This window comes from Orbicella franksi, chromosome 12 (assembly GCF_964199315.1).
Source record: "Orbicella franksi chromosome 12, jaOrbFran1.1, whole genome shotgun sequence".
Taxonomy (NCBI): domain Eukaryota; kingdom Metazoa; phylum Cnidaria; class Anthozoa; order Scleractinia; family Merulinidae; genus Orbicella; species Orbicella franksi.
In genome coordinates, this window is record NC_138156.1 from 11,975,423 (window position 1) to 11,988,761 (window position 13,339).

The 13,339-nt window shown below is 40.7% G+C and overlaps 1 protein-coding gene across 1 annotated transcript in view; it reads left to right on the forward strand.

The window, feature by feature from the left end:
- Positions 1-620: 620 nt before the first annotated feature.
- The window catches only part of LOC145462654 (transient receptor potential cation channel subfamily A member 1-like), a 12,965-nt gene continuing 246 nt past the window's right edge, over positions 621-13,339 (forward strand). Inside the window, exons 1-10 of the mRNA XM_081446234.1 lie at positions 621-1,260; positions 3,721-4,061; positions 4,236-4,512; positions 5,480-5,807; positions 6,694-6,890; positions 7,577-7,912; positions 8,442-9,303; positions 10,028-10,231; positions 11,121-11,296; positions 11,835-13,339. The exon at positions 11,835-13,339 is cut by the window's right edge and continues 246 nt beyond it. Coding sequence (XP_081302360.1) covers positions 860-1,260; positions 3,721-4,061; positions 4,236-4,512; positions 5,480-5,807; positions 6,694-6,890; positions 7,577-7,912; positions 8,442-9,303; positions 10,028-10,231; positions 11,121-11,296; positions 11,835-12,093 — 3,381 coding nt within the window. The 5' untranslated portion in view covers positions 621-859 and the 3' untranslated portion in view covers positions 12,094-13,339. The remainder of the gene's footprint in view (positions 1,261-3,720; positions 4,062-4,235; positions 4,513-5,479; positions 5,808-6,693; positions 6,891-7,576; positions 7,913-8,441; positions 9,304-10,027; positions 10,232-11,120; positions 11,297-11,834) is intronic.

A 13,339-nucleotide genomic window follows, 5' to 3' on the forward strand; every position in this document is an offset into this window, starting at 1 on the left:
TTTGACTTGGAAACTTTTAGTATTTTGGAAAACTGGTCGCTGAGGAGAGGTGGTCGCAACCGGAGGTTTGACTGTACACTAAACAGATCTCGAGGATTTTGTGACACGCCCGGTTGCACCACAGGATACGCTCCAAGTAGGCCACGTTCGATAAATCAATATTCTAACATGGCTCCGAGGCTTTCAGGACAAACTTCTATAATTGACCAATTTCGATATATTAAAATTCAGCCTAACATAATAGACCTTAGCACGAGGCTCTGGGGAATAAACCCCACAAACTCTGTAGTTATTCCCCAGAGCTTCGTATTGAGGTCTATTGTTTTAGACTGAATTTTGATATATCGAAATTGGTCTATTGGTGTTGTTTTCTTTGTTTCCAAGTCTCTTTTGGGAATTGAGAGACAAAAGAAACTTGAAAATTTACAATTTTGACCGGAAAGCTTCGGAGCCATGTTAGAACATTGATATATTGAACGTGGCCTATTACATGTACATCTCTCACGTTTATCAGTGAGTGTTTTCATATTAATAGACCAATTTCGATGTATTAAAATTCAGCCTAAAACAATAGACCCCAGTAAGAGGTTCTGGGGAATAACTACAGAGTTTGTGGGGTTTATTCCCCGGAGCCTCGTGCTGAGGTCTATTGTGTTAGGCTGAATTTTAGTATATCGAAATTGGTCTATTATTGAACGTTCACAAACACCGCAGTCATTGTTATGCATATTATGTGCAAATCCTTTGTGGCCAAATACACGTCATGTACCTGTCTGCCTGGATCATACGTTGACACTGTATCGCGCTCGCTGTTCTATAATCGGGCGAATAGTTTTTCTTTCTTCTGGCGGCGTCCACGATGGCAAAACTACAGAGAAAGGAAAACGGCATCGACCACAACGACAGTCAGTTGCTTCTCGAGCAACAGCATCGTCGGTCATCACAAGGCAGTCCAGGAATATCGGTGAATCGAGAGTTCGGTTTCGAAACCTTCGAGCTCCACTCGCCTTTCGCTAACTTGAACACTAGTGGCATTTCCGCGCTAAACCTTCCACAAGCTATCCGTGAGAACAATGTAGCATTGGTAAGGCAGTATTCTCAGATGGAAGATGTAAACACTGTGGACAGCAGTGGTCTGACAGCATTGCATCACGCTGCTAGTTCCAATCAAAATGAAGTGGTGATTATGCTCTTGGATAACAAAGCGGATATCAACTGCCAAGGCCAGCAACTTCTCACGCCGTTACACGTTGCCGTTCGGTAAGTCCTTTGACCCTTATCGGATAATTTCATATCAAAAACTCTGTTAGAATGATTTTAGCGCCAAACAAAATACGACCTTGGCATCTAATATAAACCCAATTGACCGTGATAAATGCTAATTGATTTTCGTTTTCAACGGACCTGTTTAGACAGGTTAACATGAAAGCAAATGCTAATAGGAATGATGTTTGTTTTTATACGCAAAAGGTTCATTGTCAACTCTCGCCGAGATATCGACAACACAGTAAAACATTTGTTTTGAGCTGGCAAATGGTTGACACTGGAAAACTGATCACTTGGCGGTTCAATAATACAACTAACGCTTGGCGTTTTAAATTTTAGCGAAGTCTTGCAAAATCACTTTTCCCACAAATTATATTCTTACTGGCCTTGACGAAAATGCTTCTGTTATTGACAATCAAAGGTAAAGAGCAATGAAATTGCCTGCGTTCAACTTTTGTCCATTACTAACACAATGCAGGTTTTCCTAAAAAAATTTTTTTTTTCATCACTCATTTACGCTAGTTCTTCAATTTTTAAGCTGTTGTTTTCCAAAAAAAATAAATAAATAAATAAAAAAAATAAAAAATAGCTTAGATGTCGAGATCGGCTAGCTAGTGAGAGCTACTGAATCGGTCTCTGACTGAATCAGTGAGTGAAGTACGTCTGTCACACTAATAATCAGATTAAGGCTTCTATGAAAAACCAATCAAATTGACGTTCAAAAAACGGGTGCTAACCTGCAGTCACCATACATTTGCCATCAAGTAAGTGATCTGAGAATCAGTTTACATATGAAACGTACTTTGTGAGACGCTCGTCTGTGCTACAAACACACGCCGTCAGCAAAGGACTGTTGTTCGAGGGTTCGTCTTGAAAGGGCAACCCGAAGTAACAATTGCACGAACTTGTACATTTTTGATAACTGCTAACTGTGAACTAGAATACTTTCGAGCCTTGAAAGTATTCAGTACTTTCGAGCCTTATTCTGTTTTACTTGCAAGCGAATGTAGCCTGGTATTTTTGATATTTCTTTTCAGCTTTAGTCGCAAACGTATGAAACTTGAAACATGTACTTTTCGCACACGTGTACTTTCAGTTAGAACTGACCAATCAGTGATTCCCGTCAGTTCCGCGATAATAAACATACAGGGAAGAGGGTCTGGTGTGTTTTAGTGAAGCGGAGAATTGGGCTGAGCTGAGAAATTGCCGTAAATTTTACTGATAGTTGAGATTCTAGCACCTCCATGCTGACCTTCAAGAAAGTTAATTTCGCAACGAGTCCAGACATTTCAACAAGAAGCGTAATTATCTCGTTTGACCTCCGTACAGAAAATTCAATCAATAAAATGAAACAACCAAGCTAAGCTCATTTTAAAATATGTTAATTTCTCGAGTCTTGCTTATGACTTATGACTTAGTCTTATCCCCTTTGTTCCTTTTTCCCGTGAACGGCAAAAGCTATTTTTGAGGGGTCTACCGTTTGTCAAAGCACTTCGGGGACGGGGTGGGACAGGGTGGGGGAGGGGAATCACTTATTGTTTGTCATTTGTGGAGGGATAATAGTAAAACCTTGGAACGGGGTACGAGAAAGGATTGGGCAAGAAAGGAGGGGAGAGGAAAACGCAATAGGATTAGGAAAACGGAAGATCGGGAACGTGGAACGGGAAAAAAAGGAACGGAGAACGAACGGGACCTACTCTTCATATGTTACCATTACTTTCAACAAAAGCACTCACTGTCGCATTGAAATTCCTAGTTAATTTCAACTTTTAAAAACATGTCGATTACTCCTCTTTTGTTCTTCTTTTGTTATGCTGCACAACGTGTACGAATTTATAGTATCTGTTCTTTTAAATCGCTAACTTTCCTGTTGTAAATGTTAGTGCGTGTCCTGAACGGTTCTTCTCTTGTAGAAGTTATTGATGCGTATTATAACCACAACATTGTACCGATGAGTAATCAACGATATCAATGATCAGTGACATCAGTGTCTAATTAATGGAATCAATGACAAATCCATGGCTGAAAAATTTGCGCCCTACGATATATCAATTACTTTCTGATTGCTCACTGATCGACGATTTATTTAACAATTTTTCCGCGAGCGCGCGCTGGATATGAGATGGTGGGTACCTCGATAGCCAATGAGGCACGTTGTGCCGAGATGGCTATAATCATCTCAAGCATGAGTGGAATAATTAAAACGCCTCAAAATATAGAAAACAAACATAATAACAAAAACCCCCGCAAAATGTACGCATACGCTTACCAAATTTTTGTAGAGCATGGTATCATGGCTCATATACCATGATGGTTAAGCCAATGAATACTTTTGAATTGCATTATCCAATGATCCAGTTTTTAGTAATACCCGAAAGAAATGACAAAGCAACTGATTCCCAATCGAGGTTTCGTTGATAACATTGATTTACTGCATTACTTTTCTTCTTTCAGCTACAACAGTTCTGAGGCTGTAAAAACACTGATGGAGTACAACGCAGACCCGTCATTGAAAGACGCTGACGGTGCCACGCCGCTTCATTTCGCAGCTCGTCACGGCTGTGTAGAAACGTCCACGCTTATGCTCAGTAATAGTCTATCATCTGTTAACTGTCCAGATAACAGTGGTATGACACCGTTCCATTTGGCTTGCGCGCACGGCAGTCTCGAGCTGTGCGGATTGTTCTTGGAGCACAGAGCAGATATTCGCGCGCGGACCGTGGAAGAGAAAAGCCCGTTGCATCTGGCTGCCTTGCACGGAAACAAAGATGTCGTACAGCTTTTAATCAAGGAAGGTTGGTTCAAGAAGGGTATTTTCTAGATTCCTCTGCACTCTCTATAGTTGTTAATTCCGACATCCAATAAGAAACGCTGATAAGATGCCATGTACAGGCGCGTAGTAGTGTAGGTCACATCAAGCTCTTCCCTCAGCTTCACTAAAGTATCTTTGCTTCTTCGTGTCGTTGCAGCATCCCTTGAATTCGAGAATGCCTCATACTTCATCGACGCTCCCGATTTTGAAGAAAACACCGCCCTCCATTTGGCATGTCATAAAGGTTACAAGGAAATTGCAGAGCTTCTGCTGAGCCAGGGAACTGACTTGGTGGATGGGAAGACACACTGTGGCCGACACACGCCCTTGCATCTTGCGGCTGCCTACGGACACGTGGACGTGGTTGAGTTGCTGATGTCTCACGGTGCACCAGTTGATTGCAGGGACGAGCTGCAGAGGACTCCACTTCTAAGGTGACAGAATCTTACTAATATATTTGTGAGATATATATTTGTTCTCGTTCCTGCGGGAACTCTCCTAAAGATGGTCAAGTGACTTTAAATAAGACTTTTAACGTCGACTCTGTTGAAGTTCAATTCCAGTCTATTGCGAAATCGGTCCTACCCTACTGTCTTCGGAATGTCGATTTATTTTTGTAGCTATTTGTTTATTAACTCAGAAGAGAACAGAAACGAGCAGAAAAGAATGGGCTGTGTTGAGGGGTGTCGATGGAGTTTAAAGCCTGGTTTTCACTAGGACATGAGGACAAACACAAGCATAAGAATAACCGTGACGGCAGTGAGGACGCGCACAACACAAGCATAAAAAAACTAACGCGGGAATGAGGACGCGCACAACACAAGTGAAAGCACAAGCATAAGCAGAACAAACGTTTGTGTTCGTCTTGCGCTCTTGTTTATGCTTATGTCAAGTGAGAACGAGCTGCTGTAAGCAAAGGCATAAGCATTATCCTCCATCTTGCTTTACTTAGGAGTATGGTATGGAACCAAAAATAAGGCAATCCATTCTGCGCATGCCTACGTGCTTGTGTTGTGGGCGTCCTTACTAGCCTTGTGCTTGTGTCGTTGTGAAAACAGGCTTCACAGACTTGAAGTAAGATTCTGTAGCTAGGAAAATAGCTGAAACTTTTTAAGCTGATAGCTAAGACGCGGGCAAAAATTAAGCTGGTAATTGAGATTTTCAGTTCCTCCATCCAGACCCTCCCTGTAAACTGTTGGGGCGCAAGCCGCTCGCACCTTTTTTCCCCAACTTTCTTCCGGCTCTTTTTTTTTGTTTGTTTTTTTGTTTTTTTGGTTTTGTTCCTCACACGAAGAAGGACAAGAACGACTACTGTGGTCTAGGAGAACCTGCTTATTCATCAAACTTGCAGTTTAGTCAAGTGAATTTATCAGAAACAAATCAATTATTTTTCATCTTCAGAGCCGCGGAGTTCGACCGTGTAGATACAGTGAAATATTTGCTAAATAATGGAGCGGACATCGAAGCCAAGGACAACGAGAATCGTACTGCGTTCAATTTGGCAGTGAAACGAGGCAGGACGAAAACTGCTGAGCTGCTCCTGGAGTCTGGAGCTGAAATGAAGTCACGTGACGCTTCTCGCAGGACTTGTATACACCTTGCAGTGATGCACGAGCGGTTGGAAACTTTGCGCATGCTCCTCAATCGGGAACAAGGACAATTAATAAATGAGACAGACAAGGATTTACGAACCCCACTGCATTATGCTGCAAGTTTAGGAAGTCTTAAGGTAAAGCTGAAGTTCCATTTGCATTAAGGTACCCTTGCAATTACTTTTTTGTAAACGGGTTGGGTCAGTTAACCACAGAAATTAAAGGTAAGCTTCTGAGGTTTGGCCTTAACGCCTAACATCTGACAAATGGAATTACCACTTGATTGCAACATGTTGTAGTTATGCAAAGCATCACGTCATTGCGTTAATTTACAACTGGAGTAAGCACACTCTCTAATTATGAACATTTTTGGTGACTAAAGAATGAGGACTCTCCGTATAATGTACAAGATTGGCGATTTTACAGTGTAAAACACACTGAATACGTTTGTTAACATGACGAGCCCTCATTCAATAGTCACCGAAAAAAGTTATAAATACTGTCACGTGTGCATGGCTCGGATGTCTTCGCAGTAACACAACCATTCCTTAAGAGTACTAATATTAATTAGAAAACAGTACTAAGAAAATACGCGTGCTGATTGGTTAAAAATCGTGTTTCTATAACTCGATGGAAACACGGAACTAGCACGAGCTGTCGATGTAATGATGGCGCGAGTAAGGAGAATTTACATTTTGATAATTAAAGTTAACAAGTTGTTTTCCTTTTTTTCGCCGCGGTGTTTTCTAAAAGAAATAGAGAACATGTTCTCCGTGTTTCTATCGAGTTATAGAAACACTCGTGAAAGTTTGGGAGAACTCGAAAAAGCTGTGGGCGGCTCGTGTTTCCACAGCATTTCTCGTTCCCCCAAACTTCCACTCGTGTTTTTATAACTCGATAGAAACACGGTACATGTTTTCTATTTCTTAATTAAAACCTCGTTTGCGCTCAGTGAAGATAATTCATATTCTAAGCTGTTTAGTGAATTAAGTTGTTAACTTTGTTCATAAACTTTTCCATCAGATTCTTCAACTACTGCTGGAGAAGATGTGCATTGTGGCTCCCAAAGATGTGTTTGGCAGGTCCCCACTGCATGCCGCTGCAGAAAACGGTCACGTGACCTGTGTAGAGCAGCTCTGTGTTTCTGAACCTGGGCATGTTAATGACAGAGATGAACGCGGGCTCACTCCTCTTCACCTGGCAGCACGTGAAAGCCACAGGTGTGTTGCTAGAATGACAAGAAAATGTGCACTGCATCTCAGGGTCTTATTTTTCTCAGCTCTCTTCTCGCGAGGAATGTAGAGTGTCTTGGTAGAGATAATTATCTAGTAACTCCACCCCCCTCCCCCGCCACCATTGAAGGAGTAAAGACTTTCCTTTGTTCAGTCGGCGCGGCGTCTTCCCGTTGGTCAGCCCGACCTCTTTATATACAGCAGATTGAAAATGCTTTCGTTATTAGCGGATTACGAGTAGGTTATTCACATTAAAACAATAAGCGTACGCATGAATTTCTAGGGCGTTTTTAGTCTTATGTTAGTGGAGTTTAATTTCTCTATTTTAGGGCGTTTTTAATAAAACAGTTATTCCACTCACGCTTGTTGGATATGAGATTGTTACACCATCTCATATCCAACGCGCGCTCGTTGAATATTTGTTAAATAGTACATGGTAAAACAAAACCCAAGAAATTTCAGGTAGCTTTCGACAAATTAGTTGAAACCGTTTCAAACTTTATTTGTGCATGCTTACGTCAAACGAGCAATTTGCTTTGCTTCAGTTTGCATCACTTGTTCGTGGGAATTCACTAAATTCAAATTTGCCCAACGCCTCTAAATTCACTTTCGTTAAGTTTACATTGCACGTGCAAGTTCATTTAGGCTTATCATTGTCTTTCTTCTGTCGACAGGAAAACGTGTATTTTACTATTGAGCATGGGTGCGAACCCCATTATTCGAGACAGTAACCGCTGGACAGCACTGCACCATTGTGCGGCTGGCGGATGCATCAGCACTGCTGAGATTTTGCTCGTGAATCACTCCATGCGCCTGATGGAAGCAGCTGATCAAGAAGGCAACACTGCCCTTCACGTGGCTGCGAAATACGGTCACGAGGGCATTGTAGAGCTTATTCTATCACGTGGTGGTGACATTAAAGTACGTAATAAGAAGAGGTTGACGTGTTTGGATGTAGCTATTGAGTTTGGCAAGGAAAAGGTCGCCGAGGTTCTTATCAAGAACGACAAGTAAGTTTACTCGGTTGTCTTGAACGCAATCTTATGTAGGTACATGTGCGGAGAGCCACTTGCAAAGGGAAATTTTTTTACTGTTAAGGTAGAACGTTAGGCCCCGTTTACACTACGCCCGAGAAATTTGAAAACGCAGCTTTATTTCTACGGTTAGGCGTACCGTCCACACTAATCCGTCACGAAAACGGAGCTTCTCGAAAAGGCCCTTCTAAGCGGAGGAATTTGAAAACGCCGTCTTTGCGTTTCGGTGATGACGAAAACATTTTGAAAATGGAGTTTTTCGAGAACGTTGACGTCACGATAATCATGTGATTTCCCTGTACGAGGTTTTCTCAAACACGAATCAAAAATGGCAGATTATTGTTGCGTTTTCAAATTTCTCCGGCGTAGTGTGGACGGAAAACATCTGATGCGTTTTCAGAGGAAACGCCGTTTTCAAATTTCTCCGGCGTGGTGTGGACAGCATCTTGAAGAACGACTGATTACTATAGCATCACTAACCAACATTTTTCTGTCGCTATTTCAGATGGATGAACATTCTTCAGTACACAGTGGACAGGGGAGCAAATCCAATGAAAAACCTGATCCAGAGTATGCCTAGACTTGCCGAGCTTGTTATGGATAGATGCGTGACTCGCTCAGATCATCCAAGGGGTGACCCTGAGTATTCCGTAACCTTTGACTTCAGTCTTCTTGTAAACCAGGGTAAAGAAGACGGAGATCCGGGCCAACGGGAACGCTTCTTCGGTCCAGCTACTATGGTCGAATGTGAGCGGGAAAGACTTCTAACGCACCCATTGTCTCAAGCTCTCCTTCATTGGAAGTGGTCAACCTTAGGCAAGCCTTTGTTCTGGTTAAACTTTCTGACATACATCTCGTTTGTTATCCTGCTGACTGTATTCGCGGTGACAGAAAGAGTCAAGCAGCGTTTGTTAACTCCCGGCGCGTCAAACGCCACGGAGGAAGACGACAAAATCTTCAACTTCAGAACCAAGTTTTCAACTGGAACCCCTATTTTGATCGTGATCTTCATCTGCATTCACATGATCAAAGAACTGTACCAAATTACAGTTCAAAAGTGGAGATATTTTACTCACTTCACGAATTACACAGAATGGTGTTGTTACCTCACTGCACTGTGCTACGTCGCGCCTTACTTGAAGGGAGAGAACATTTTTCGGAAGACAATGGCGTTGTGGCCCCTTGCAACGACAGTGATTTTGCTGTCCTATACGAATCTGATTTTGTTCCTGCGACGTTTCACGTACTTTGGCATCTACATTTTGATGTTCATTGAAGTAACTAAAACCCTGTTTAGAGTGCTAAACATATTTATTCCGATGATATTTGCCTTCTCCTTGGCCTTTTTTCTGCTACTTAAAGAACAGGTAAGTGAATCTTAAAGACAATAAAATATAAAGCCCGGAAATTCGTTTGCAAAGTAGGGTGTTAAAGTATTCACGCTGGCAACGACGAAGGAAACGTCGATTAAATTTAGCCTACGAATTTCGTGATAATCTAGAGTAAGACAGTTTTTCTATCATTGGTAGAGCTCTCTCCGTACTGAATATCTCAGACAGTGTTATTAAAATGCGGCAGAGAAATTTGTAGAATTAACCGCCGGTCGTGGTTTACGTTTTCCAGAAGTACTCAGAATTTGATCATTCAGTCTTACGTTGCTGTTTTACGATGAAAGGCAAAGACCGCAAAGAAATGCACCAATTGAAATTTATGACGCACTGCAAAGCCATTACATGATTATTTCTTAAATATTATTACTGGTGAAATTATAGTAAGCTTAGAATCGAAGCAAAGTCTTGATTAATCATGTAACAAGCAAAAGTAGAAAAAAAATTTAAATTGTCGTGACAAACTAATCGCTACCGTCATTTCGATCAATCTTGCTGACACCTACCTCATCCAAGAAACTCTTGCGCGAATGAGTTTCTAGAGTTGGGTATCGCTCGTGCGATAAAGACGGAGACCAGTTTAGACACTTTTACACGTGTTTTACTGAAAAGAGAATATCGAAAACCGCTTCTTCCTCAAGCTACTCTCGTATAATCTCACAACGTGATATGCACTGACAGATGCTTTTTCTCTCCTACTCAGTCTTTTTTCAGCAGTCTGCCGTGGTCTTTTTTCAAGACATTTATAATGATGATAGGCGAGATTGACTACGGCTCCATCATAGTCGAGGCCAAGGACCAGAACAACGAGGAGACTGGGGCCCCTCTTGCTCCTATCCCAGGGTTCTCTGCGGCTATCATCTGCTTGTTCTGTGTGATGGTTTCCGTTATACTCATGAATCTGTTGGTGAGTGTTAGATATAAGTTTTTATACCATGGCATTTAAAATACAACCAATCATGCAGAATACAGCAAAGCCGTTGTGTATTCGACGGTATTACACCCAACCTTCTCATCGTGCGCTGCGCGTACGTCGCATTAACTGTGTTAGTCACTGTATTTTCTATGGCATGGTATATAATAGTTATTCAACGCTCTCTCGTGGTATACCATGGAATATTTTACTTGTCACTTGTATTTTCTTGTGCATACCGAGAAATAACGGGACATTCCATGGTATAGCACTTGAAATCGTTGTATAACTAGTACGTAGTTGACCGTATCATGCCATGGTCGCTCGTTAGACTATTTGACTCGTTGTAAAAAAACCTTCTTTACGCTGACTCTGCACCGGATTTTTCCGCTACCAATAAGCTTATAAAAAGATTCCAAGAATCTGGTGGTACTGTATGTTTGAGTATTCCAAATCAGAACCAATAATTATCGGCAAGTGCTTAATTTCTTCCCTTAGATTGACCGCACGCACATGTATAAACACCAACTTTGAACTACATTACTGGCGGCCCCTGCTAACTATGAAAATTTTAAATTGAAAATTTTGACTAGATCAGATTAACTGACTAGTCAATTGTGGGGAACGTTTCCTCCCTATTTTGCCTATTTTGTTTATATCCGTCTGCACTATCGAAAACCAACTTAAATGCGCATGCGTATAAGTAGCCAAGTGACACCCCTCGAGACTTGAGGGTATAAAATTAAAAGTTTTAATCGGGGCGATGTGTTAGCATTGCGCGTGGGCGAGTTTTCTGAACATTTTCGCAATGAGAATAGGGCCAATAAAAAACATTTTTCTTAAATAACAACGTTGTCAAATATTTCATTATTATTTTTCGTAGGTGGGTTTGGCGGTTGGAGATATTGATAGCATTCAGCGCAACGCCAACTTAAGGAGACTAGCCATGCAGGTTGAATTTGTGGCTGATATTGATCAGCGGTTCCCACTTTGGTTGAGGAGGCATTTCCAGAAATCAGAATTGGTAGTGAAACCACACCAAAAGAACTATTTGATGTTGTAAGTATATATGTAGGCTCATGAAAGCACTCAAGCCTCTCCAACAACCACAAGGGCAGGGAAACTCAGATATACCGCCATAGTGAACGTAGCAATCTGGGCTTGGTTAGGGGTTTATTTGACCCCTAAAAGATACCACGTTGAAACGAACATGACAGCGTTTTTCAGTATTTCTTCGAAGGCAACCCTTAAGATATCTTTACACCTGAAAATGGCAACATTTTTATAAGTAATCAAATGATTTCGAGTGCAAATTGGTATCAATAAGTAGAAGTAAATTTTCTAAAGACCGTCAATTTGTGCCCTTTGAAAACTTACGAGTGCTTATTTTCTCCGAATTAAAATGCACGAGAAAAATCAGTTGATAAATTGTTGGTAATATACACGCAATTTAATTTCAACTTTCAACTTTGTTCAACTGTGAAGATACAACAGACAAATCACAAACTCCGTTAACTCGGTGGATTCACGGTATGTTGTAGGTTACTTCATGTTTTTTTTTTTTTTTAAAGTTTAAAATCATTTGTTTCTTTGACAGCATGCGCCGAATACAACTTAAGCTGTTTCCAACAAAAAATATTGTAACCGATGAAAGTAGCGATGACGGAGGCGAAGAAGACGAAGAGAGAAACAACGAGATGTCCATTGAGCTTGCCAAGCAACGAGGCCAGATCAGACGTCTCCAGAAGACTGTAGATGATCAGTCCAGACTCCTTCAGGAAATCTCTCATCAGCTGAAACAAACCGCGCGATTACTGGGCACTGCGGAGGGCTCGGTCCAAGAGACTACTCTCTAATTACAAAAACGCGACCTAACGCATTCAGGGCGAACCTTAATTAACTGCGAAAATTCCCTATAACAAGTCTCAACCGTCCTTATCTTAATCAACCTTGTGTTTCATTTAATTAGTGTGTTACTGGCTTCCTACACAGCGGGAAGTCGCCCTCTTTTCACGTCACGACATAAAGAAGCTGAGCCATAGAAATCTCGAGCTCATAGTGTAATTGTTTTAGTATAAATCTACAAGTCGTTCAAAAATATATCTAAGCTCTCTTCGCAGACATTTTGAAAACGTAGAGAAGCGGCCGTCATTTTGTTAACAAGCGCACACGGCTTTGCCACTCACTATCCACAACACCACAACAAGCAATTGGCTTCCCTGGGCTTCCTTGCCTTATAGATTGATATTTTGTAAATATATTTATAAATGGCAAGAATAAAACAAACAAACAGAAAGAGTAGAAAGTAGGGTAGTCAATAAGAGAACGGCATTCGTGATAGAACGTTAGCAGATTTATACTAAAAACTATACTTAGTCTATTTATATTGAAATTAAATACACTTTAGTATAAAAACGTTTTCCATGAACATTGAGACTTGGATTGGCCAGACTTTTACATGCTAAGAACTTACCCAAGCTGAGATAAATAACGTTTTTGCTATAAAATAAAGAAACAGAAATCCGAGAAAAAAGAAAATGATTTCTTCCATTGAGCTCTGAATGCAATTCAAGAAAGAACAATTAACCAGTCTCTTTTCAGCCACAACTCGACAGTAAGACGGTGTTTTAAAAGTGAGTTTGATCAAAGCTAAAAAAAAAAAAAAAAAAAACCAGTGTGAATGATTATTGTCATTACGTTATTTATGTTATTTGATACTTTTGAGAAAAAAAAAATTAATTTAATTCCTGCCCGCTTTTGTGAAATGAAATTGGGGAATATAAATAAGAGCTAACGCCCAGCTAAGTATTTAAAGTAAAATCTTCACATTGTCTTTCCATTTCAAAATGAATTTCATTTCTAACCTTGAAACTTGGCTCAGTATTATGTCAGAAAAGTTGTGTACGTGATTCCGGAAGTTTAATATCTATCATGTTTATTACATCTCATATTTGTTATTGAGTCTACGGCCTCTACAACGAATCAATTAAAACTTGTTACTCGTTGAAGTAGACTCTGTTGCTACAAGTAAAAGAAAATCGAACTTCGTAAAAACTACGATATTTTCAGTGTGAAACTGAGGTTCATGTAATATATCAAACA